Source organism: Natrix helvetica (assembly GCF_964273705.1).
Source record: "Natrix helvetica genome assembly, chromosome: 4".
NCBI lineage: Eukaryota > Metazoa > Chordata > Lepidosauria > Squamata > Natricidae > Natrix > Natrix helvetica.
In genome coordinates this window covers 20,878,879-20,906,259 of record NC_138550.1, presented here as the reverse complement: position 1 = coordinate 20,906,259, position 27,381 = coordinate 20,878,879, and the positions used below count along the sequence as shown (strand labels likewise).

Genomic DNA, 27,381 nt, shown 5'->3' with positions numbered 1-27,381 from the left:
AAGAGTTGTTCTTTACATAGGAAACAAGCAACATTCACTTAGATACGTTTTCTAATTGGCAATTACAGGTAGCCCTCAAGGTAAGGTGGTAATTAGGACTGAACTTTCCATAGTTAAGTAATGCTGTCAAAGTGTGACTTCATGTGACCTCACTTAGTGACAGCAATTCCCATTGTTGTCATTAACTGAATCCCACTGGGCAAAGACCTACCCTGATCCAAGCCATTCCTGGTTTGTTCTTCCCAGTAAGGAGCTTAAGTGAGATAAGGAACTATTTTCTCTGCCTGCTCTTGAAAGGCCCCACATTCACACACCTATTCCCCCCCCCCACGGCCGCCCTTATTTCTGCCCAAACATCAGCAGTCTTTGCAGTGATGGCGCTGGGACTGAAATAGAGGCCTGGTGCCTTTAGCAGTTTCAATCAGCTACCGTCTCCACCCAGGCCTCTACTTCAGTACCATCACCACTGCTATAGAGTATAGCAATAGCATTTAGACTTGTATACCGCTTCACAGTGCTTTCCAGCCCTCTCTAAGCGGTTTACAGAGTCAACAATTGCCCCCAACAATCTGGCTCCTCATTTTACCCACCTCGGAAGGATGGATGGAAGGCTGAGTCAACCTTGAGCCTGGTGAGATTGGAACTGCCAAATTGAAGGCAGCCAGCAGTCAGCAGACGTAGCCTGCAGTCCTGCATTCTAACCATTGCGCCACTGCGGCTCACGGTATCATTCAAACCCTGTGCCACAGTATCCTGGCCACAGCCAGCAACCTCAGTGCCACAGCACAAAGCCCGACCACTCTCGCTACCTTGCACTCTGCTTGCCCTGCCCTGCCCAGTTAAATTGTGCATTCTTCCACTGCTGCTGAAGTGCATGTGGCATGGCCCTATGCCAGGCAACTGCTGGCCATGCCAGACTTTCTTCCCAAGGCCGCTCATGCTGTTCTCCCAAAAAGTGTGCATCATTCTTGTAGTGCTTCAGAAAGCTTTCAGGGACCTTCTGAAGCATTGCGAGAATGATGGCTGCAACCTGCAGCACAGTGGGTGCAGCTTCAGAAAGAGCCTCGTGTGGCCAGCAACTTCCTCACATAGGGTCAATCTACGGGTGCCTCACCAGCAGTGGGAGGAAGGTCACCTGGTTGTGACAGGGCCTGCAGAGCACAGAGAGGTGGAGGCGGTTGGGCTTTGGGTTGAAATGGTTTGAATTGGCACTCCTCAGTGATAGTGATGCTAGGGTTGTAAGACAGGTAGTCTTTGAGTTACGACCACAACGGACCCCAAAATTTATGTTGCTAAGTGAAACCTTGGTTAAGTGCATTTTCCCCGTTTTACGACTTTTCTTGCCCTAAGTTGTTAAGTGAATCGTTTACATTTGTTAAGTTAGTAACCCGGCTGTTCAATGAATCTGGCTTCCCCATTGACTTTGCTTGTCAGAAGGTCGCAAAAGGGGATCACATGACCCTGGGACACTGCAACCTTCCTAAGTATGAAGGAGTCGCCAAGCCTATGAATTTTCATCATGTGACCACGGGGTATGCTGCAACGGGCATATGCGTGAAAAATGGTCATTTAAATCATTTTTTTCAATGAACTGTTGTAAGTTGAGGGCTACCTGTAGAGGCTGGGGCAGAGGTAGTTGGCCGAGACTGAAATGGCTGAAGACCCTCGGCCAGTCCCAGGGCTGCCACAGAGCAAGGCTCTGTGCAGAGCTGCCAAATGGGCAGAAATGGGGGTGAGGGTGCAGAATATCGAAGCACCCCGTAAGTGATAAGGGCAGTTAGTTTTCCAAACACCTGAATTTTGATAACCATAACTTTGGGGACCAGTCATAAGTACTATATGGTTGTTGAACGAATGGTCATTAAGCAAGGAGTAATTATGTAAGACACGGCTCAGTGGCTAAGACGCTGAGCTTGTCGATCAGAAAGGTCAGCAGTTCGGCGGTTCGAATCCCTAGCACCGCCTAACAGTGAGCTCCTGTTTCTTGTCTCAGCTTCTCTCAACCTAGCAGTTCGAAAGCATGGAAAAATGCAAGTAGAAAAATAGGGACCACCTTTGGTGGGAAGGTAACAGCGCCTTTGGCATTCCATGCGCCTTTGGCATTTAGTCATGCCGACCACATGACCAAGGAAACATCTTTGGATAACGCTGGCTCTTTGGCTTTGAAACGGAGATGAACATTGCCCTCTAGAGTTGGGAACAACTAGCACGTAAATTACCTTTAATTATATTATATAATTACCACACTAAATTATTTTTAGTATGATTCAAAGGCAAAAAGATGTTTTGGAGCACTTGGAAATGCTCCTTATAGCACTTGCCTGCAATTCCTTAAAGCTGCTACATCTTTTCTTGAGGTGGCAGGTAGCACAGCAGGGGTGGGTTCCTGCCAGTTCTAACCTCTTCTAGAGAAGAGGTTCCACAAATCTACAGTGCCGTTTAGAACGGGTTCCAGCTCCCTCCCCCCCACCCCCCCGCCCGTCCGCACATCATCATTCAAGATGAAGAGCGAGAGGAGGAATTCTGGGAGTTGAAGTCCACAAGTCTTAAAGCTGTCAAGTTTGAACACCCCTGGGTTTTTTTTCTAAACGGTTAGAGGTGGAAGGGTCTTGTAACTTGACAGCTTTAAGACTTGCACACTTCAATGCCAGAGTTCCTGAGCCAACATGACTGGAGGAGGAATTCTGGGAGTTGAAGTCCACAAGTCTTAAAGCTGTCACGTTTGAACACCCCTGGTGTTTTTTTTCTAAAGGGTTAGGGAAGGGTCTTGTAACTTGACAGTTTTAAGACTTGCATGCTTCAGATGCCAGAGTTTCTAAGCCAACATTTTGGTTAAACAAGAGCATTGTTAAGTGAATTTCACCACATTTTACAAGTTGGCCACTCCCACCCAGCCACATAGCTGGCAAACCACTCCCACAAAACAGGCAACACCTACAGAAGAGGTTCTAAAAAAATTTGAAACCCACCACTGTAGCATAGCTACTCTTCATAGCTACAAAGAGTTATGAAGACAAGTGTTTTTGGAAGGAGTTGTACACAACTGTGAACTCAAATCCTCAGAAGACCTTTTGCCTTTAGAGCTCAGGTTCTGCATACTTCTATATCTATATTTATATTGCTCAGAAGGGAAAAAAGAATCCCTATCTTCTTCGCTCAAGTTCAGGAATACTTGATAAAATCATTACTTTGAAAACTAAATTTGGACTAAATCACAGGACAAGTCATGTAAAGAAGAGAGCAGTTTCAAAAATACTTTTACTTTTGCTATAATGAGGACTCATCTGTTTGAAAAAAAAAAGTCCACTGAACAATCACAGAAATTGATAAGTTTAAGTAGCTCTCTGGATGGTTGTTGAAGTCTTAATTAGATATCCAGAAATCTCCAGAAATAAAAACTTGTAAGCAAAGCAGTTTTCCCCCTTACAATACAATACAATACAATTGTAGAGTTGGAAGGGACCTTGGAGGTCTTCTAGTCCAACCCCCTGCCTAGGCAGGAAACCCTATACCGTTTCAGACAGATGGATATCCAACATCTTCTTAAAGACTTCCAGTGTTGGGGCATTCACAACTTCTGAAGGCAAGCTGTTTCACTGATTAATTGTTCTCACTGTCAGGAAATTTCTCCTCAGTTCTAAGTTGCTTCTCTCCTTGATTAGTTTCCACCCATTGCTTCTTGTTCTACACTCAGGTGCCTTGGAGAATAGTTTGACTCCCTCTTCTTTGTGGCAACCCCTGAGATATTGGAACACTGCTATTGTGTCTCCCCTAGTCCTTCTTTCTATTAAACTAGACATACCCAGTTCCTGCAACCGTTCTTCATATGTTTTAGTCTCCAGTCCCCTAATCATCTTTGTTGCTCTTCTCTGCACTCTTTCTAGAGTCTCCACATCTTTTTTACCCTTGTGAGATACAAAGTTAATGCTGGTGGTTGACCAGCACAAATGTTACAATTCGTTTTGTAACCAAAATAGGATATATTTGGGGACCCACAATTTTGCCTAGAATTGCAGTGTTTGATGATGATTTGTATTTTGAAAGGGTCGTCATTTGCACAATGGGACTTCCTTTCCCTCATTTTCCTGCAGACCTCCATTCTCTCCCCCCCCCCTTCAATCTCTTACACACAGGGAAAGGAATTGCCATGTTCTCTCGATGGAGGCCATTCCTGTGTACAACTATTCTTAGCTGTGAAATTGCTTATCCGGAGCAATATAAATTCCTTTAGCACGGTCTTGTTAGTCGATTTTTAGTGTTCCTCTCATTCCTATGTGTTATAAAATGCTCATTGGGCTTTTTTATTACTATAAATTAATGCACTGTTGTCAGTTTTTCCCCAAGCTATTTAGAATTCTCATAAATCCTTATAACATTATGGTAGTACTATTATTCACAGGGAGTGGGACAATTTGTCTAGACAAAGCTTTCCTAAGCTCAATATGGCCATTAAAAATATTGCTGTTACAACTTCCTTGTCTGATGTTTTCCCTAAGTAATAACATTTCTCAAGCGTGGGTTTGATCTCAAGTGTCTTTCTGCTTCTTATTGTACTTATTCTCACCACTTGGAACTGATAAGCGTTTTGGAAAAGTATTTTGATCTTTGTAGTGACGTAACTTGCATTACAACCCAACTTTTATTTCAACCCAACAGATGGCAGTACTTCCCCAATTGTGTCTGATTTTAGAAGCTAAACTATATTGGCCATGTTTGGTTGGGGGGCCACCTTGAAACCACAGGACTGTAGGCTAGACATCCTGGAAGAAGGCAGTGGCAAACAACAACCATGCTAAAACTGCATATATGGCATTGTCAGAAGTTGAATATAACTCAAAGGAGATTTCATCTTTTTAGTGATTCTAATTAATCAAACTCAATATGAGCAATCTTGCTTTTTTCTGAATTAGTGCTGGAATTGCACTAGAGGGCAGCATGCTACTAGACTACAGTGTGTGAAAATTCAGGTTTCTAACCTTTAGTTTCTTCCTGGGAAGAAGTATAGTATTCCAGTATTTTTACATAAATGAAGTTAATTTTAAGATGTGCCATTTTGTAAGCAAGAAAATGATAGTAAAGGGTATCTTAATCTTAATTATTTGCGCGCCACTGATAAAGTTTATTTGTAGAACTATGATTTATTGATATATCTTATTTAGTTGCTTCTCAGCTTTGTGAAATGCTAATAAAAAACATCGAAGGTAAAAAAAAAACAAGTACAATAATGATCACACTGTAGGCATGTTACCTTCATAAATTAATATGTCATAATATAACAAATACATCCATAACCGATCCAATGTTCTTTATTGGTAAGAAGATACATAATATTGGAGTTGGAAAGCGCTTTTCCCCACATTTAAATTAACATTTCATTACCCTTTCTGTGAAATATTGGAAAAGAAATCTCAGTAGAATAACTTTCCCTAGCTTTGGCATCCATCAGATGTATAGGCTTTAAGCCCAAGAATTCTCTACCTGTCTATTCTGGTAGGAATTTCTGAGAAAATCTACACATTGGGACGGCGCCCACACAACAGAAAAGCAGCAATAGGACAATTTGATGAATGCAACTAAATGATTCATATGAACACATCTTCAGGGTACTATTGAAAACCACATCATAGAATCATCATTATACAGTCTTATTACTGGAAATTATACCACCATTTCTAGGGATGTTGTCCTTTTACTCTTTGCGCATTATTGTTTTCATTTGGTGGTTTCTTGGTTTTAATCCTGTGCTCACCTTCCAAAGTCACATTTGCAAAATGGATGGCTATACAAATCAATATCATCTGATCTGCAAAAATCCACATAAGCGCTAGATTTCCATCTAGCTAAGACCGTGATGGTGTACCTATGCCAGGCGTGCCACAGGTGGCACATGGAGCCATCTCATCTCTGAGGGCACGCGAGCTGTTGTCCTAGGTCAGCTGCAGCATGGATGCGCACACGGGCCAGCTGATTTTCAGCCTTCGAAGAACCTCTTGGGGGGCTGGGGGAGACCGTTTCAGTCTCTTCAGGCTTCAGGAAAGCCTCTGAAGTCTGGGGAGGGCAAAAACGGGCTTACCGGAAGTTTGGAAATGGGCTGTTTCCGGCTTCTGGGGGGACTGGGGGGAGGCAATTTTCACCCTCCCCAGGCTTTAGGAGGGCGGGGGGTCATGCGCGCATGCACAGGGGGCGGGGCAGCAGGAGGTCATGCACGCATGCACAGCGGCGAAGTAACAAGGGGGCCATGCACACATGCGTGGGGGGGCACGTGGGGGGGAATTGAATTAAGGTTGTGGGCATGCATGCATGCATTATCGCAGCGCTCCCACACACTTTCAGCACCCGAGCGAAAAAAAATTAGCCATCACTGAGCTAAGAGTTAACATTTCTATATTTATTTCTTTATTGTGAACTGTCATACAGAGTTTCTAAGCCAAATATAGTTGTCCTGTTATACTGTCATATCAAATGGTGCTAATTACATAGTGTAGGCTGGATTGGTTTGGATTGGATTAACAGGTTGCAATACAATACTTCAATGGACTAGGTTAAGTGATGAGCTTTCATTTGATGTATTAATTAGTTGCTACTTTATTACTACTGCCTTCATACTACCTTAATTCATTGTGTTTTTTTATAGATGAAAGTAAAGGTTTTTTATTGTGATATATACTTGAATAAGAAATGGCAATTCTTTATATTCTATGGTTAGAAAAAGTCTTTATTTTCTCTGTAGGCACCACCCTCCATGGTCAATAATGAACAACGTCAGCATGCCGAACACATATTTTTATCGTTTAGAAAATCAAAATCGCCGTTTGCAGTTTGCAAACATATTTTAGGTAAGTCCTGTGTTTTGATCAATGTTCCGTTAATTCATAATCATGTAGCTTTCTAAAAAGACTAAGGATATATGTGTGAAATGCTACTTTTTCTAGCCGTGTCAATATGGATGCACATATTAAGCACTGTTAACTTGAAAATAAATAACTCTCATTTATCCTAGTGAGTCTTGGCTTTATGTAAACATGGTTAAGAAGTTTGATTCCAATATTCAAATACAGCTGATTCCAGAAATTGTACCCTTACACCATCTTAAGAACTATGACACTTAATTTATGCTTTTTTTGAAGAAAACTACAGCAATTTAAAATATTTCTTGCTTTCCTTCCAATGAATCAAATACAAAGTGATTTTGCAGTATTTAAAAGATCATCACAAAACCAAACTGGACAGATTATACATGTGTAAGAAATTAATGTTAATAAGGAAATAAATATCCAGATAAAGGTTAACAGAATACAGGTAGTCTTCAGTTAACAGCTATCTTGTTCAGCAACCATTTGAACTTACAACAGCACTGAAAAAGTAGGTTTACAATTTGTCCTTGAGCCAGTTCAAGGTCCTTGTAATCAATAGATCACAATTTGTGCACGTTGCAACTGGCACTCATATATGATGTCATCCTGTGGTCACATGATTTCCATTTGTGACCCTCACAGCTGGCTTCTGACAAGCAAAATCAATTGGAAAACCAACAGGTAGTAGTAGCATTTCGCAATCATGGACATTGTGTTTCATAGCTATGGATGATTTGCTTAACAACTGCAGTGAAACTGACATCCTTGAGTCAGGTGTAGCCATGTGATGCTTCACTTAATGATCACTTCGATTAGCATTGGACTTGCCAGCCCCAATAGCAGTCATTAAATGGGGAATACTTAAAGAACTATTATATTTGGTGGTAAACAGTGAAGCAGTGTTGGTACGAAAGAGAAATGTCTTGGGTAGATGTTACAAAAGCATCCAAACATACTAATAATAGAAAAATGTTAATGGGAAAATTGCTAAAGACAATGGTGTACATCATGGGTGTCAAACTCGTGGCATCACGTTGCTCTCATTTGACGTTTCATGACATTTTTCCCCTTCGTGGAGCTGAGGTGGGTGTGATCTGCGTGTTACGCATCTAGCCCGCAGGCTGCCAGTTTACATGCTTCTCAGGAAAAAATTATACACTATTGGGATAGAATCTTCTGATTTCAGACTGCTGTTTTGTGTTTTCTTGCTAGTGAGATGAGTACAATAGCATCATCCTTTTAGTGGCTGGGCATATGATTGTGGCTAGGATGGTGTTAATACACTGAATTGGAGAAGAGCAAAATATTATGGAATATTTTCATGTCACCACTGGATTTTCACTGGGAGAATTGTCTCTAAAAGTGTCTGCTTTTTGCATTGATGTGTGACCATTCCCTATAAAAAAGTCACTTTGGGTTTAGCACTTATTTATGCCTAATATTTACTTACTTCTAATTTTAACTTTCTGATGCTGGTGCTTCAGTAACTTGTTGTTTCTGCTGTTGATTTATGTGTTTTTATATATTTTTAAATATCTGCTGCAAAATACATATAGCTGTGTTTGAACGTTGCAAAGGACGGGCTTATAATTGCTGTGAATCCTTTAGAAAAAGCTATATAATTTCAGACAAAAGTAAAAATAACGTTAAAATTATATTTTTCATGTGGAGGTCTACAAGGTATGTGTTTCAAGCTTTTGCCTATAGATTATGAGTTTATAAACCTGCATTTCTTTAACAGAAACTAGTAAAGTGGACTATGTCCTTTTTCAAGCCGCCACAGCGATAATGGAAGCAGTTGTACGAGAATGGATTCTGTTGGAGAAAAGCAGTATAGAATCACTACGAACATTCCTTTTAACGTATGTCTTACAAAGGCCAAAGTAAGTACAGAGCATGGTTTAAAACATTGATATAGGTTTTTGAATAAGAACTTTAAAAATTATATGCTTCCCAATTGAGATAAATAAAGTTCTACATTCTACATAATGAATTGGCTTCTGTTTTCATAGTCAAAGAAAACATGATTCCCTGGTGGAGTCAGTGCCAAATATACAATGGGGAGTTTCTGTCCCTGCGATTTCCAGTTTAAAATATGATGTCAAATGTAATGGAGAGACATTCTAGGACCGTGATGGCGAACCTATGGCACAGGTGGCACGCGGAGCCATTTGTTAGGGCACGCAAGGCGTTGCCCTATCAGCTCCAGTGCGCATGTGTGCGCTGGCCAGCTGACTTTGGCCTTCTTTTCAGGCCGTTTTTCACCCTCCGGAGGCTTCCTTGAAGCCTCCAGAGCACGAAAAACTGTCCCTATGGGCAAACCGGAAATTCAGGAACAGACTTCTGGTTTGCTTGTAGGGCTGTTTTTCGCCCTCGCCCAGAAGCTTCCCTGAAAGCTCTGGAAGGCAAAAAATGGCCCTACGAGCAAACCAGAAGTCACCGTTCCCAAACTTCTGGGTTGCCCATAGGGCCGTTTTTTGCCCTCCGGAGCCTTCAGGGAAGCTCCTGAAGCCTCCGGAGGGCCTCCGGGGAACGGTTGGGGCTGTTTTCGCCCTCCCCAGGCTCCTAGAAAGCCTCTGGAGCCTGGGGACGGCAAAAAAAGCGTGCCAAAAGCGGGATGGTGGTGTCATGCTGGCTGACACGCATAGCATTATGAGTGTAGGCATGCCTGTGCACGCCTCCCCCCTGCTGTCCCCCCGCTTTTGGCACGCGATCCAAAAAATGTTAGCCATCACTGTTCTAGGATGATTCCAGGGACAATATTAATTAATACAGACTACTTGATGTAGGTAATATAAAATAACTTCTTATGTTCACATGCATGTTAGTAGTTGGTGGTGATTGTTCTAGAAGTTGGTATAAATTAGGGGGGATGTTCTAGAAGTTGGTATAAATTAGGGGGGATGTTTCACTTTTGGTAGGGCCACTCTAAAAGTAATAGGGGTACTCAAACCCTCCTGGAGGTTTTGCTTATTGGGTTTTTGCTGTTCATTGATTCCTCTTGTCTGTATAAGCCCATCCATTGGCTTAGATCTGTCTGAACAGTGGGGGGATATTGCATGAAAGGAGGGATTGCCCAAATTAAAGGGATTGAAGATACAGTTGAAGCTGTATCTCCAATATAGATACCGTTTGAGAGGTTGTTCTGTGTTCCAGCTTTGAATGATGCACAAAGGGCAGATTAAAGGAGGGAAGAAAAAAAATGACAAAAATCCCTGTCTTTAAGTAAGATTTTCTTCTTAGTCTTGCATAAAACATGGGATTAGGGTACATGGGTAATTAACATACGCCTCTCCATCTCATAGATACCATAATAGGCTTCTCAGAGAAAGAAGATGGCAATTTGCAAAATAATATTAAGTACAGAATATTTGCAGGTTTTTCCTTTATCAGGAAAACAGGTAACTGCCTCCCCATCATTTTCGTGGGTGGTAAGCAAAAAGATCAGAAAAGCTCTGTCCTAACAAACTATAAAGATAAATAGGCTGCTAAAATAAACATATCCAGTTGCTAAATTTTTATAATCTAATTCCATTTTTTTATTTCAATAAATATGATTAATCTTCCAAGCTAATGTTTATTAACTGTTTTAATGTACCATATTTTTCGGAGTATAAGATGCACTTTGTTGCCTCAAAAAAGAGGCTGAAAATCTGGGTGCATTTTATACACTGAGTACAGCATTTTTGGCCTCTTGAAACCCCTTTGCAAAAATGGCTGTGCATAGCCTTTAGGAGGCTTCCAGAGTGCTCCTGGGGGATGGGGAGGGCACAAATAAACGAAAAACAGACCATTTTTTACCCAACCCCCAGGAGCACTCTGAAGCCTCCTAAAGACTATGCATGCTCTCTTTTTTTGACCAAAAAACGGGCCGTTTCTTGCTCATTTGGGGGGGGGCAGGCTCCCTCCCCAGCCCCCAGGAGCACTCTACAAACCTCCTAAAGGCTATACATGCCCTTTTTTGACAAAAAACGGGCCCATTTTCACGAGGTCTGCAGAGTGCAAAACCTTTTTTTTTTTAATTTGCCTCTTCAAAATCTTGGTGCGTCTTATACTCCGGTGCGTCTTATACTCTGAAAAATACAGTACTCCAGAAAGTGAAAAACCTATTGCTGATTACATACTGCAACTAAGTCTAAGAGTACATTTGAAAACCAATAAGCAAAATATCAGGGTTGAATCTTATTTCCTGATCCAAATAAATAGATGTCACCATTCTAGAATTTAATTCAGCCAGATAAAACTATTGTAAACAGCCACAGTCGCTATATAACAATTTAATAAATAAAAATAGAAAGTGTGCTATGTGTATACGAGCTGCGCAAATTACAATGGAAGATGCAACACGGGGGATGCTGAAGGATATGAACTGAATCTGTTCCAAAGACTAGATACTCCCAAGGCTCCTTTCTAAAAGCAGTACAGCTAAGAAGAGTTTGTATGTTTTTGTTTTGTAAACAATAATGTGGTCACTTTGATCAGTGCTGAATGTATCTTATATTTTATTTTGCAGCCTCCAGAAATATGTGCGGGAACAGATATTGTTAGCAGTAGCAGTAATAGTGAAACGAGGTTCTTTAGACAAATCAATTGAATGCAAAAGCATTTTTCATGAAGTCAGTCAGTTGATAAGCAGCGGCAATCCCACAGTGGTAAGTTCCCGTGTTTAAAAACACAAGTTTCTTTACATCATCCTGGACATTTTCTTCCCTGTCATTATACTAATTATTTACTTTCAGGAATAATTTAAATCTCCCTCCATGCTTGTGCCTTCCAAATCTGCCTGGAATTGCTGTATCCATTGAGCATTCTCAAGTCGCAATCGCAACACAGTTGGAAATAAGGAGTTGAGGAAAAAGACACTAATTCAAAGAGATTCCCCATTCTGCTCCATGAGTAGATCAGACCTAAACTGCTCAGGGGGGAAAGTTTGCCATTAAAAGGTAAAAAGGATAGGCAGCTGTACAATATATTTAGCAATTGAAGTATAGCAATAAATTATGTTCTGTTTTTCTGACACCAGTGGTATTGGTATGCTTGGATTCAACTTTGCTCCTTAATTACCGCGTAAATTGTTTTTGAGTCTCATATCTTTTTGACTTCCCAGTTAAATTATTAAGTGATAGATAGAATAACAAAGTTGGAAGGAATCTTGGGGGTCTTCTAGTCCAAGCCCCCTGCTCAGGCAGGAAACCGTATACCAGTGATGGCTAACCTTTTTGTTGTCGTGTGCTGAAAGCATGTGTGTGCCCGCACCCATAATGCAATGCACATGCAACCCCCCCCTGCGCTCCCCCCGCGCATGTGCCCACGACCCCTCCTGCGCCCCGTTTTGGGACTAGTAGGCCTCCCTGAAGCCTCCTGGGACCAAAAACAGGCCATGGGGGTGGCATGTCGTACACCCCCCCGCACTCCCCACACATGCGCGCACATCTCTCACATATCCCCTGCCCCCTGCACAAGCGCAGCAGAGACCTGAAAATCAGCTGGCCAGTGGGAGGTGCGTGCACATGCACGGTGGAGCTGAGCTGGGGTGATGGCTCATGTGCTTGCCGAGAGGGCTCCGCATGCCATCTCTAGCATGTGTGCCACGGATTCACCATCATGGCCCTATACCATTTCAGACGGATGGTTGTCCAATCTTGTCTTAAAAACGCCCGATGTTGGAGCATCCACAACTTCTGAAGGCAAGTTGTGCCACTGATTAATTGTTCTTACGATCAGGAAATTTCTTGATTCTAGGTTGTTCTAGACAGCCAGATAGATGTTGAGGTTGAGCACTGAATTGCCAAATTTGAAGAGTCATCGCTTTTTGTATCTCAATGGGTTTTCAATAAGTTATCAGAGATTTTATTCCTATTTGGTTTGGTTTACATCTGTTCCCTTGCTGTGTTCTGTCCGTAAGTCAGCTGTTGGAATGGCCTAAGGAAAGACCTTTTCCATTCCCCGGGGAAGTGGTAGGGTTGGGTAGAAGGGATGTGTGCCGACTCCGAACTGAAGATGGCAATATAAAATTTACTCGGGTTACATTTTTAGAAGCCGATGGGGAAATATCCTCCACCCCCTCATGCAGCTGTAAATAGAATTCCAGCACCTTATTTCCACTTGCGCCATTAGTTCCAATTCCATATGGTGTGCCAGAAAATGCTCCACTCTGGAAATGAGTTATCTGTACTGCTTGCTAAAACCTTTGGTAGCTAAAACGGAATGGTCCAAGAGAGCTTATCTGCAATAAAATGAATCCAATGCTATGTGTGTAGTGTCAGGATTCCTAGTAACACCCCCAACGAAAGAAAGAAGACTCCGAGGCTTCCAGACCTGACATATAGCAAGAAAAAAAAGGTCTAAGAATAGCAAAACACATGTCAAAGGGCTGCGAAATGTACAGATACTCATAAAATCCTTTACCTGTAATGACGACAACTTCAACCTTATATTAATAAAGCATAAGTTGAGCATTTGTCAGCCATTTGATTAGTTTAAACATTCCCCAGCTTTGTGACTACTTGAACTACTATGTTTTAACTCTCACTGGAAGATTAGGACAAGGTATCCATACTTCATTACAACTTGAATTATTTTTGCTAATAGTTCATACTTAGCACTGTTTCTCCTCTCATCCATTTCCATTCTGAGTAAGGGAAACGATTAGCTTTCAGGTTATTCAACTCCACATCTGCCTTACACTCCCATGTGAGTTTTCAGATATCAATCAAAATAACATCTTTGGTTTTCAACACTTAGAAAGCGGTTCCCTACTGCACATACTCTGGAATATTATTCACAAAGACTTACTACGTTATTGCCAAGTATGGGATATTTACATTTGTACATTTACCTTCACATGTCAACTTTTTATTCTGTGAACTCAGATGACATACATAGTTCCTTCCTTACCACTTTATCCTCACAACAATTTTGTAGGGTTAGGGGTTAATAATTACTGAGTTCCTGCATCTCAGAATAATTGTCTGTTCTGTCATAGTGTAAATGCCATTCTCTTTCTTAGAGTTGACGCTGAGCAATCTGTTTTAACATTTGATTGAGTTAAATTTGATAGTGCTAAGGCCTGATGCAGGCTGCCCATTTATGATCCTTTGGCAAGTGTCCTATATGCACAGTTGATTAGTTCATTACCGTATTTTTCGGAGTATAAGACACACCTTTTTCCCTCAAAAAAGAGGGGGGAAATATGGCTGCGTCTTATAAACGGAATACAGCATTTTTGGCCCACCGAAACCTCGGCCCCTTTGCAAAAATGGCTGTGCATCGCCTTTAGGAGGCTTCCAGATGCTCCTGGGGGCTGGAGATAGCAGAAATGAGTGACAAATGGGCCATTTTTTGCTCATTTCTGCCCCCCCCCGCCCCCAGGAACACTCTATAAGCCTCCTAAAGGCTCTACGTGACCCTTTTTTGACTAAAAACGGCCCCATTTTTGCGAAAAACGGACCGTTTTTGGGAGATCTGCAGAGTGCAAAAACTTTTTTTTTTTAATTTGCCTCTTCAAAAACTTGGTGCGTGTAATACTCCGAAAAATACTGTATGTGCCAGCAGATCGTGTTGGCTCTTAGTGACTACATATATTTTCTCCTCGACAATCTGCTTTTATATACAACTGGTGGTATGTGTAGTCCTCAACCTACGACCACAATTGAGCCCAAAATTTATGTTGTTAAGTGAAAAAATTAAGTGAATTTATCCCATTTTACGACTTTCCTTGCCACATTTGTTTAAGTCAGGGGTGTCCAAACTTGGGAACTTTAAGACTTGTGGACTTCAACTCCCAGTATTCCCCAGCCAGCATGGCTGGCTGGGGAATTCTGGGAGTTGAAGTCCACAAGTCTTAAAGTTCCCAGGTTTGGACACCCCTGGTTTAAGTGAATCACTGCAGTCACTAAATTAGTCGCATGGTTGTTAAGTGAATCTGGGTTCTCCACTGATTTTGCTTGTCAGGAGGTCGCAAAATGACTCCTGAACACTGCAACCGTCATAAATACGAATTAGTTGTCAAGCATCTGAATGCAAATCAGGTGACCATTGGGATGCTGCAATAGTCACAATTTATATGTCACTATTTTCCGTGCCGTCGTAACTTCAAATGTTTGCTAAATGAACTGTTGTAAGTGGAGGGCTATCTTGATTTCGTAAATAGTAATCTACACTTAGAAAGCGTAAAAAAAAAGTTTTAGTTACTCGCTGAGGCAAGGCAAGTACGACATTCATAGAGCATGATTTTATCTCAGGGAACTGATTCAATTACATTTAGTCCCTTTTCCCAGTATAGCTAACATTGGTCTCTGATGGACAGAGCTTCTGCTAAAAAGCCAATTACTAATTTTAGTCTGCTTAATTCATGTTTTCCACCACTGATTCCAAGATGCTGAGGAAATGTATGTGGAATAAATTCCATTTAACCACAAATGCCTGCAGCCCATTGGTCCTGGGCCTCAGTACAGAATTCTCTTTTCTGCTTTGGCTATTTGGAAAGATTCCCTGTTCTGAGATCTAGAGTGTAGGTTCGTGTGTGGGGGTGGGGGTGGGGGGGGTGTTTGCGTGTGGGTGTGCGCGCGCCCATGTGTGGCTGTGTGAACTTTCAGCTGCTGGTGGAGCTTCATATTAATATATAAAAATAGCCTGTTCAACAACTTGTCAAGCGTTGCTCCTAATGTGTTCACTGAGTTATGTGTGCCTGGAGGACTTCACTGAAGGAAGATAAACATGTTCACCACGAGTCATGCAAAATAACAGATTTGGGTAAATTAGATGATGGTTAAAAACTGCATGAATTTAAAAATGGATCACATTTCCATCTTAACCCTGCACACGACAGAGCAGACCCCAAAGGAAATATAAGAAGATGCTAATATATCCTCAGCCCTGGTTTATATTTGACACCAGTAGTCTTTTAAGTCTTTGCATTGTTCCCATTTTTTGTGTATGTTTTGCAATTAGACATGCAGAGTTTGTTTCTGGCTGTAATATAACCTAAAACCCAAGGGAGTTTTTAAAAACTGAAAAAAGGTTTAAAAGATTAAAGTGATTGCAAAGAACAGGATTTCTTCAGATCTGTCAAAGACTGTTAAATCATTTGCATGCCATAAGAAGGAACAATACAAACACCCTTTATGCTAATTACATTTAATATAACACAGATCATTTGTGAAGATTCAGGAAAAGTTGGTTATATAAATGTCATGCTACACTAGTACCCCAAATCCAAAATAACACATTTTAAAAATTCAATAAGAATATGATTTATAGGAATAAATAAGAGCCTCGGTGGCGCAGTGGTTAGAGTGCAGTATTACAGGCTACCTCTGCTGACTGCCAGCTGTCTGCAATTTGGCAGTTCAAATCTCACCAGGCTCAAGGTTGTCTCAGCCTTCCATCGTTTCGAGGGGGGTAAAACAAGGACCCAAATTGTTGGGGGAAATATGCAGACTCTGTACGCTGCTTAGAGAGGGCTGTAAAGCACTGTAAAGCGGTATATAAGTTTAAGTGCTATTGCTAAGTGCTAATAAAAGATAAGAATGCAGTTTATGATTTTATATTTTAGAACAGCTTGTTAATATTATGGGGAGGGCATGGATAGAAAATGTTCGTTAGGTCTAGGAATTAAATTAATTAGAAGTAGTTTCAAGCTTAGAAAAAAAAAGAATAACATTATTCTGTGCATTATTTATTTAATGTATGGCAATGGTACATTAGCCAGGAGACTACATGTTTAATACAGAGTAGTTGTTTGGCTGCCTAAGACTGCTAATCCATTCGGATCACGCTCATGCACTATCCAGAGCGCACCACAAGGAACGAACTAGCTCTGAACTCAATACTATGCATTGAAAGCTGTTCTTGAAAAACTGCATACTCAATGCTGATTTGGCTGACTGTGGTTAACAATGTTTAAACAATGATGCTTTATTGTCGGTTTTCATTTAGGGATGGGAAAAAGACACAAGGAATTTCTGTAGACAATCTCTTCGGTGCCTGACTCATTTCCTTATCCTCACAGAGCCGAGAGATTGGAGAAGAAGGGATTCCAAGAGAATAAGCAGGCACACAGTGGGGAATACAGAGGGCTGTTTGCATAGTGCACTCATGGCTCCCCACCTGTCAGGTGTAAAAAATCGGGAACCAGGGTTGTTCAAATGAGTACCAGTTTATTCCATGCTATCTCTAAACAAGAATCTGAACTAATGATGGCCAAAGCAAATTGGCAATAGATAAAAGTCAAGGGAATTCAAGGAGGGCTGGATTTAGATCTCTTGTGGGTGTGAAGGGATCCTAAACTGATGATGCTCTTGAACCTTCTCTCATGCTCAGCCTGGTCATCTCCTACACAACCCTTCCTGGCTGCTGGTTCCATTACATTGCTTCTGATGTGTTACCTATTTGATGTGTATTATCTATTACTTGCTTGTAATTCCTTCCTCTCCAATCTACGGGATCCACTTGGCAAATGGGGGCAGGAAGCCCAGGTCACATACAAAATAACATGTACTGACAGTAATGGTGATCTTATAACTGAGCAACACTGCAAAGATTGTAAATGTGGGCATTGGTTATAAAGTTATTTTTTTCAGCACTTTTTTCAGTATCTTTCATGCTCCAATTTATCCTTTCTAAAAAATTTATTATTATTTTCAAACAAACATACATAAAATAAAAATGATCAGTTCCCTGCATGTGAAGAAAAAAAAAGGACGAAAAATAACGAAGAAAAACAAAAAAGAAAAATATTTAACTACAACTATATTTCAAGTTCATGTGGTTTAATAACTTTAAAAGGGAAAACTATGCTTTCAGTGTTCACCAAACCTCCCAAAAAAAATTCGCGAAGGGAGAGGTAATTATTTTTTGATTAACAAAATATGTAATTGGCTCAAAAATTGCTAAATCTTATATCTCTGATATCCATCCTTTATATCGTCAGTTGAAATATGTTTCCATCTCCAAAAACATTTGCTTTTTCCTCGGTAATTCAACGTATTGTACAACATTACTCCGAAAGGAGACTAAGAAAGAACATGATAACATTGGCGTTAGAGTGACCTCAAATACCGTATCTTGCAATGGCTAACGCAAATAATCATTAGTGGTAAGTGTGTTGTGTATCATTCAGAGTTTATTTTTATTTGTTAGTTTATGCTTTTGTTATACCTAAAGTGAATTTTTATACCTTTTCTCTGATAGAGGTTGTTCAAGGACAAGAAATTAAAGAAAGTCACTTCTGAGGTAGTCTTTCTAGAGACTGTTTCGATTTCGTTTTGCTTTCATTGCTAGCAGAGTTGTATGGTGGCACCGCGCCTGTTTCCTCCCACTGTATTAGTTATAAGTGTCTCTTGAAGGATGTTATCAAATACTTCCTGTCTTCTTAGGCATCAGTTAACACTGACAATATGGATTTCACAGAAGCATTTGAAAAGAACAGCAGCCCTATAAATCATCTTGACAGTATGGGAGAATGATTTAAGACAGTAGGATTAACTCGATGGGCTAGGAAAACACAACTGTGCCACCTCTTTGCCTAAAGTACATTATTCTTTTGCTGATATAGAGATAAAAATATGTTTTCTTCTGCATAGGAAAAGGGTAAGATCGTCCTAAAGGATTCTGAAGTTTCGAGAGTTAATTTTTTTAACAGCCAATTGGTCTAAACCAAATGTTTCATTTAATGCTGATGACTGAAGCACAAATGCTTGATGCAGACACAACAGTTTTAGCTCTGAAATTTATTCTCTGATCAGTTTCTAAGTTTTGGACAGGTGTGTACTGGCCTCTATATTTTCCTAAACTCTTTGAACTCTTATATCCTTTCATCCTCTGTAACCTAAGCACATTCAAATACTGGTGCACGTTTTCCACCAACCGCCCAGTCACAAGTGTGAAATCCATCCTAACATTCATTAGAGCTTTAATTTTTTTAAATTTAAATGAAATTCTTTTTTTAAAGGCATGAACCATCCTTTATCAGAATGCAATAAAGTACAGAAATATTTCACAATGTTGTCTATTTTTCAGTGCATTGCGGTAGTTTTTCTTTGCTTCTATTTTTAATGGGGAAGTAGCTTTAAGAGGGAGTTTATTAAAAGTTTTTTTTTAAAGAAAAAAAAAACAATGATTGTCTAAGACTGCTTAACTTCCACTGAGTATCTGATTGCCCAGCTAATCTCTCTTAGCACATTCTGATTGATCTCCTGTTAGAGCAGCTGAAAGTCTCTTTTAAGCGTGGCAGACTTTTATAACTACCCAACTGGGGTAAGTGCCAGGCTATTCTAAGAGATAATCCACTCTCCAAACAAGAGAAATATTTTATGTTGTCAGACCAGGGTTATTGTTTGAGTATGTGATTTGTTCATGTGGTAGAACTCATAACATTTCTGTTAAGTGAGGCAGTAGACTAGTTTTATAGGTTCACCCTTAACTGTTCTCTCTGTGCTTGCTCATTAAATCTGCACTATGAGCTGCAGTTGTTAAAAGCACATTTTTTGGCCATCTTTGTTCTAATTTTTATAGAGTTCTACGATATCTGAAAATTAGCGTTCCAACACTAGAAAATGCAGTTTATATAGTTCTTTAGCCTCTTATCTGTTCATGCAGAATCCACACCCTTCCTCGTTCCACAATCAGCTATAATCCATATCTTTCTGGCTGCAGATAATAAGAAAATAAAATTCTCATTAAGGCCAATCCAGACTGTAGTGGTGCATGTAGTTAATGGCTCCTGTTATTCAGTGCACATGACACCACAACTCCATGAGGTACATTGCTTCAAGTATGCTTCTGGGTACAATTCCTGGTTCTGCCAATCACCTTTAAAGCCCTTCATGGTTTGGGGCTGGATTATTTATGGCAGGGGTCCCCAGCCCCTGGGCCAGAGGTGATATTCAGCTGGTTCTCTCTGGTTCGGGCGAACCGGTAGCAGTGCCTGCGGGAGGCTCTGTCCACCCACTCTGACATAATGCACGAGCACTGCACATGCACAGAAGGTGGTGTTTATGCGCAAATGAGGCGCGTACGCTCACATTTGCGAATCAGTAGGGAAGGTAAGTGAATCCCACCGCTGTCCCGGGCCATGGATCACTACTGGGCCATGAGCAGCAGGCAAGCGCGTGCATGCATGTTCCATCTCCTTCCCACCCCCACTATTCCACAAAGCCGGAAAGTTTGGGGAACTCTGACTTATGGGACACTGTCTGAATTGTTTCTATCCATCCCATCTGGTCTGGCAGAATAGACATGCTTTGTGTCCTGTCTCTGGAATATCATCCCTCCAGAGATCAGATTGGCCCCAACTTTGCTGGCCTTCTGCAAGGCTCCGAAAACTCAGTTCTGGGCCCCCGGGTATATAATGAAGTACATTTTCTGGTTGTATTGACTGTATGGTGCTTTTGTAATTTTCTCTCAGGCTATGCAATTTATATTTTTGAGTTCGGCAGCGATATAAATCTAATAAAAAAAGTTTTTAAAAATGAGTATGAAACTTTGTGTTATTGTGGATAGAGAGTCCAGGATCATTATGGAAATCAGCCATTACATTCAGCTTTCATATATATTTCTAAATTGTTCTTTTTATCTCTTTGGGATTTATATAGCAAAGAAGACTATTAATTTTGCACATAGTGACTGTGATAACTAGCTGTGTGTGGGGTCAAGGTATTGACATCAGAGGCATTTCTGAACAAAGGATGTTGCAGTTGGTGGGCGGATGGCACTACTGTCAGCTGTTGCATGACCTCGCATAAATAGTATCATCACAACTTTAATCTTTCGGGAGTTCAGAGGTAGTGTGCATATTTCTGTTTAACCCCTGGACGCTTGCCTGCATTCATGACCCTTTAACAATTCCTATTCCTCTGCCCATCCATGGCACCTTGGCTCCAAATAGTCTAGGAATAAAGCCAATAGTTGTATACTTCCATTGTATGTACATCTATTGTGACAAATATAAAACATGCTACCTTTTGCATAATATGTGGAGGAGCGAGATGTTATGAAATAATCATCTTAATATTTGATACATTAAAATTTACCTTAAATATTCAGCTGTAAATAATTTTGGACGAAGGAAATACCTGTACATTATTCATTTAATTCTGGAAATTTATACACTTAGCATTTGGCTGTTTCACACATGTTTTTCAGTGTCAACTAAACTTACACAGATCTCTGCTACTCTGTAGAAAAGTTTAGTGGTATATATGGTGAGGGTTGTCTTTGCATTTAGCCTTAATTCTAGATAAGCCCTATTAACTTTCAGAATAAAGCTACAGCAAATGCCTTTATTCTTGGGGAACCTTTACTACTAATTTAAAGTTTTAAATTTTCATTAAGAAGGCATTGATTATAAGAATTTCTTAGCTAAGTAGCTGGATTTGACTGACCCAGCAGGCGACTTTCACATATAAGCAAATTTATAGCAATGATTGAAATGTACCATAAAGTCTGTGTAAGTGAACCATAATTTTTGACATTTTTAATTACGGTATTTTGTTTAAACTGATATTTTCCACCAGTATTAACTCACCTTCAATAATTAGATCTATCCTGTTATGAACTCCTTTTGGTGGGCGGGGAAGGAGCGAAAACCTCCTAATGAATCAGTGTCTACTTGATGAAGTTTTAAAATTTGTATGGTTATAATAGTAGTGTTCACCAAGACCAATTGGGGATTTTTAATTAATACGTGGTTTTGGGTAGTATGTTATGATCTTAAAAATTTACAAATATATAAAGTGCAACAAACGATAAATATTGAAGCATCTTAACATGAAGAGTTTACACAAATGTTACTGGTACCCAAGTAACACTTTCAGCCCAAAGATAATTTGCGCTACTTGCCTAGTAAATTATTTGTCTAAAATTATTTCTATACTGTGCTAGATTAGGCCAGAGACACACATACATTCCTGTTGATTTTAGTTCAAAATGTGCTCCCAAAATAGGACAAAAACCAAATCAAGTTGAATTAACTTAAGTCAGGGGTGTCCAAACTTGGCAACTTTAAGACTTGTGGACTTCAACTCCCAGAATTCCCCAGCCTGGCTGGGGAATTCTGGGAGTTGAAGTCCACAAGTCTTAAAGTTGCCAAGTTTGGACACCCCTGACTTAAGTAAAGTCCAGCACTGATTGCTTTGCTGGGATGACTTTCATTGGGGTCTGGAAATGGATAGTTCCCTTCTCTTGGCACTATTAAACTTCTCAGTAGCATTCTGTATCATCAATTATGGCATCTTTCTGGAATGTCTATGAAAATTGGGAGCAAGGGGAACTATATTACACTCTTTTTGGAGTGCCAGTTCCGGTAGCAGGAGAAATTCTCTCCAATGAAATATAGAAAGATGGAGTTACTATTTGTTTATTAAGGTTCTTTGCCACCTGTACTTTTAATTCTGAATAGGTAGTGTTTCCTCTGAAAGAACTTACCCATGATTTTCCATTATGGCTGGAGGGGGTGGTCTTTGCCCAGTTTTAGTTGATGTGCCAGTTCTGGCTTAATGGGTTAAGAGGTTTGGCTGTTGTGGAAGACTCCACCCATGCTTCTTCCTTCCCCTGCATTCTTGGCCTTCATCCTTCATCAGTCCAACTCAGCTGCCAATCAAACAGCACCCACCAATCTAACAAGGGAAGAGGAATGAAAAAGAGAAAATGGCTGCCTGGGAGCTCTGCCATCAAAGGCCTTGTGAGAAAGAAGCTGAATAAACAAAGCCAAAGTTCTGGGGTCAAATAAAGAGACAAACTAAGTGATAGCCAGCCTTGATGAGGTGAGACGCAACTGACTCTCACTGGGGAAGAAAGACCACTTATTTTCTTCCCTTTACCATTTACGAATAAGCATTCAGAAGAAAAGGGAAAGAATCAAGAAGCCCAACAAGCAGAAAATGTGAATACGTGCATATCCCTTAGTGGGTATGCATAGTAAAGACTGACAGAAGAGAAATAAAAAGCAGAAACTAAAAACAATAAATGGCAAATTTAGCTTTGTAAGTTTTTCCATGATAAAATAAAAGCCATCCTCTAAGACAAGGGTGTCCAAACTTGGGAACTTTAAGACTTGTGGACTTGTGGACTTCAATTCTGGGAGTTGAAGTCCACAAGTCTTAAAGTTCCCAAGTTTGGACACCCCTGCTCTAAGAGATAGGCAACCCAACCAACAGCCAAGTTTCCAGTGCTTTGGGCTTATTGAGTCTGGGTCAAACTGGTTACTGGTGATTCAGAAAAGAACGTGCAACAACCACAATAACTCACACCTGTATCATCATATGACTAAATTACTGCAATGAAAAACTACCCAGAAACTGCTGCTGTTGTAAAATGAGGTGGCCTACAGTTTGGTAGATAAAAAGTCCTACAGTGGCTTCTAGTAGGTTTATGGTTGCCATTCAAAGTGCTGATTTTTACATACAAAGCTCTTTGTAGCTTTGCACCTGCTTTTTCCAAATAGAATCAATCCAACAATATTCTCTTGATTTGGGGACGTAAGGATGGAATGATGCTGGAAGCAGTTTTTCCAGTGATGGTCCCGGCTCTATGGATTAGTGTCCTTCTAGATGCCAGTTTGACATTAACCATGACACTATTCTGATAACTGGTGAAAATTGAACTTTTTCTAAAGAACAGGGAGTTCCTCCTGGGGGAACAAGGGAGTAAGCCCCTAGATATGGTGGATTAGACCATTACTATTTTTATGAGTTTCACTCTATTAATATTGTTTTATTGTATTTTATGTCACTGTTTTTCAATAAGTCTGGGGATTGTAATCAAGGCACTATACAGAATTGCTGAATAAATAGATGAATGTCCCTACTTCTGAATTAGTAAGCATTCTCTGAAATATCTATTATGCACAAAATAGTTTCTCCGTATTTTTTAACTACCATGGGGTTCAAAAACAACAATATCAAGACCAAGTAAGAAGTGCTTTTTTGACTAAATTCAAATCGGAGAATAGATGTGACATTATTTTAATGATAAAAGATCTGATACGGCATAATAAAACTTTTGTACAACAAATTATTCAGCTAATAATCTTTTTTATCAAATTTTCTCAGCAAACTCTGGCCTGTTCCATTTTAACCGCATTGCTAAGTGAGTTCTCAAGTTCAAGTAAAACCAGCAACATTGGATTAAGCATGGAGTTTCATGGCAATTGCAAACTAATATTTCAGGTAAGTATGTGTTTCTGTGTTTCCAAGAACAATGTGAACAGGGAAAGATACATGAGATTGCAGATATATGGAAGAGAACCGTGTAATACTAATAATGCAGGAGGAATTAAACTTCATATTAGAAATTGTGGGGGGTTCCTAGGTGATACTTTTGTCTTTTCCTTATCTCTCATATATTTCCAGTTACTCAAATGAAAGTAGTAACAATTGAACTACAATGCATACCATAAGGAAAGGTTGCAAATACTACCAAGAAAGTTATAGAAATAAAAATGAAAGGCTGTCCATAGAGTAGAATTCTTTTCCAAATGATAAGAGCCGTGGTGGCGCAGTGGTTAGAAAATAGTATTGCAGACCAACTTTGCCCACAGTCAGGAGTTTGATCCTGATGGGCTCAAGGTTGACTCAGCCTTCTGTTGGTTGGTAAAGTGAAGACCCATATGGTTGGGGGCAATATGCTGACGCTGTAAGCCACTCAGAGAGTTCTGTAAAGCACTATGGAGCGATATATAAGTTTAAATGCTATTGCTGTAAGAGCTTAGAGGAACACAAGTTTTAATAAATTAAATACAAGCAGACAACAAAAAAAGCATTTGAGCAGCCATACCACTAATGAAGTATTTAAAAATCCAGCAATTAAAAACCACAAAACATTTCTTTACATTTTTTGGAAGCAAAAGATGTTGACATCATTGACTGAAACCAAATAACTAGTTCCAGATGCAATCCATCTAAGTGTTTTTAAAGACTAACATGTGAAATTGCTGATCTTCTAGGAAAAATATGTAGTATTATTCTACTTATTAGAGAACTGGAATGGAACCCAGGAATTATCAAGGAGGTTACATGCCAGAAATTTAACATCTGTTCTGAATAAATGTAGAAAGCACGATTAAAGATAGAATTATCTATCACATCAAAGAAAAATAAGATGAAGAAAAAAGTATACAACTGTCTTTTAAAAGTAAATCTTGAATCCTGTCATATTAACTATATCCTGAGTGTCAGTAAAAATATTTATTAGTCAGGGAGACATTAGTAGGTTTTTCAAAAGCCTTTTGTTAAAACTCTCTAAAAATTCCTGGAAAACTTAATGCCCTTAATTACATATTAACAAACATAATGTCATAGGTTTACATATTAACAAGCAGCAAAATTGGTTCAACGTAAAGGGATGCACATTGAGGGAAAAATCAACTGCCCATATATACTGCTGAGCCTGGTGATCGATTGATTGATTGATTGATTTGATCTGATCTCAGCAGATGTCTCTGGGCAACTCACAGTTCAGAAGCATGTATTATAATTAAAAACTTAAAAATTTTAAAACAATAAAAAACATTAAAACACTTAAAAATATTGAAACATCTTAATTTGAGCACATACAAAATAAGACAAATGGGCTGTTAACAATAGGAGGCATGGCCATTGGTGCAGGTAGCACCACAGGCTCGAGAACATAGCCAGGTCTTTAAAACTTTATGGAAGGCTAGCAGGGTGGGGTTTTAAATTGTTTGGAACTCTTTAAGAAAAAAAGGGAGTAAATGCATTTCTGTTTGAAGAAGCATGAATAATTCATAAAGGGCAAAGACATCTAACTTTACAATTAATTGATGAAGCCAGATGTGTATTGCTAATCATGAAAACAAAGAGTGGTGGCTCAGTGGCTAAGACGCTGAGCTTGTCGATCAGAAAGGTCCAAGAGTTGTAATTAAAATGCTTAATTTGATTTGCATACTGATTTGTATTAGGCAAAATTGAACAATTATTAAAACATCTGGCCTTTATTCTGTGCAGGAGGACGATCTCCGTCAGATCTTTATGCTCACAGTAGAGGTACTACAGGAATTCAGCCGGCGTGAAAATCTTAATGCTCAGATGTCTTCAGTCTTTCAACGTTACCTTGCACTAGCCAATCAGGTCTTAAGCTGGAATTTTCTTCCTCCAAATTATATCCTTTTGATAGTTTGTCAAAATTCTGTGAAAGTATACCTCAGTTTCAGTACTATGAATCTTGTAAAGGAGAAGCAATCTCTTAAATCTAAAGAAGGTTAAAATCTGAGCATGCTAGAAGTCTATCAGGAAGTAGATGTAGTGATTAATCCAAGGTGTGTGTGTGTGTGTGTAGAATCACACCTTTCTTTCTTTTTTCACCCAGAAATATCTACTTAAAAATGCACACGAAAAAGCTAGGTACAGTGTAATAAAAATTGGCTTTATTAGGGTAATATGAGCATAAAGCATAATATTTATTATTGTTATTATTATTCTAATAAGCAAAGTTATTCTCTAAAGCATGTCTTTTTATAGTTACATAAAAGTAAAAGTCACATTCCCCATAATTCAAATTTCTTGGATAGCCAATTGAAAAGACTCTGAAGGGACATTAAAGGAGAGGCAGACAGGCAGAGAAATAGAACAGAAAGGGTGACTTCTGGTCAATATCCTACTGTATATTGCAAACTGAGAGGGGATAGTTTAAAATCTGCCTTCAGATCCCCTTTTCCAAGAGTTCCCTAATAAAGAACTTACATTAGGGCAATGCCAGTTAGATTGAACTTCTTGACACCTTTAATCTATAAACTGGGAACTTCTTGGCTGCTCCGGCAAAAATTTCACTCTTGCCCAGCTCAAGACATTCCCTTATATCAGTGGTTCTCAACATGTGGGTCGGGACCCCTTTAGGGGTCGAATGACCCTTTCACAGGGATCGCCTAAGACCATCGGAAAACACATATTTTCGATGGTCTTAGGAACTGAGACCAATTTTATGGTTGGGGGTCACCACAACATGAGGAATTGTATTAAAGGGTCGCGGCATTGGGAAGGTTGAGAACCACTGCCTTATATCAAAGCTTAGACTGTTATATAGTTAGAAAAGTATACTTATTGGGAAAAGGGAATATACCACATATGCAGAATTGTGAAGAAGATCAACACAATTAGTCTAGGCTGATCAGGTGCTTGTTACATTCTTGAATAAAATCTTGACTGTCGGCATATGAACTGTCACAGTTCGTAGCTAGGGATCTAGTCAGAGGTAGCATCTAGAGCTCCTCATGGAACATTTATATGCTCCACTTCTCTGTCTGTATATTTTGTCCCTCTCTTTTGTCTTTTTTTTAGCACCATCCTCAGTTCTACAGAACATAGAGGAAAAGTGAAAGCCACTTTCTCTGTGAAGGTTGTTTTGTCCAGCAAAGCCAAAATGCTCATCAGCCTTGGATGTTCTGGATCTAGCTAGCAAGTAAAAAAAATATTTAGCAATTAAAGCCATCTTAGTAATCCTTGATAGAATTCTAAAGATGCAGTCTATTTTTCCCAAGTTATGACACTGTATAAATAGGATTACATGCTTT

The 27,381-nt window shown here is 39.7% G+C and overlaps 1 protein-coding gene across 4 annotated transcripts in view; it reads left to right on the top strand.

The window, feature by feature from the left end:
- Positions 1-27,381, top strand: part of XPO4 (exportin 4) — a 79,251-nt gene that overhangs the window by 8,264 nt on the left and 43,606 nt on the right. For 3 of the 4 annotated variants that reach the window (XM_081953281.1, XM_081953280.1, XM_081953282.1), the window contains exons 2-6: positions 6,731-6,836; positions 8,596-8,737; positions 11,368-11,506; positions 23,906-24,022; positions 25,820-25,973. In XM_081953281.1, coding sequence (XP_081809407.1) covers positions 6,731-6,836; positions 8,596-8,737; positions 11,368-11,506; positions 23,906-24,022; positions 25,820-25,973 — 658 coding nt within the window. Of the gene's footprint in view, positions 1-6,730; positions 6,837-8,595; positions 8,738-11,367; positions 11,507-11,598; positions 11,798-23,905; positions 24,023-25,819; positions 25,974-27,381 lie in introns of those variants that run through there. The other variant, XM_081953283.1, reaches the window with a different exon arrangement.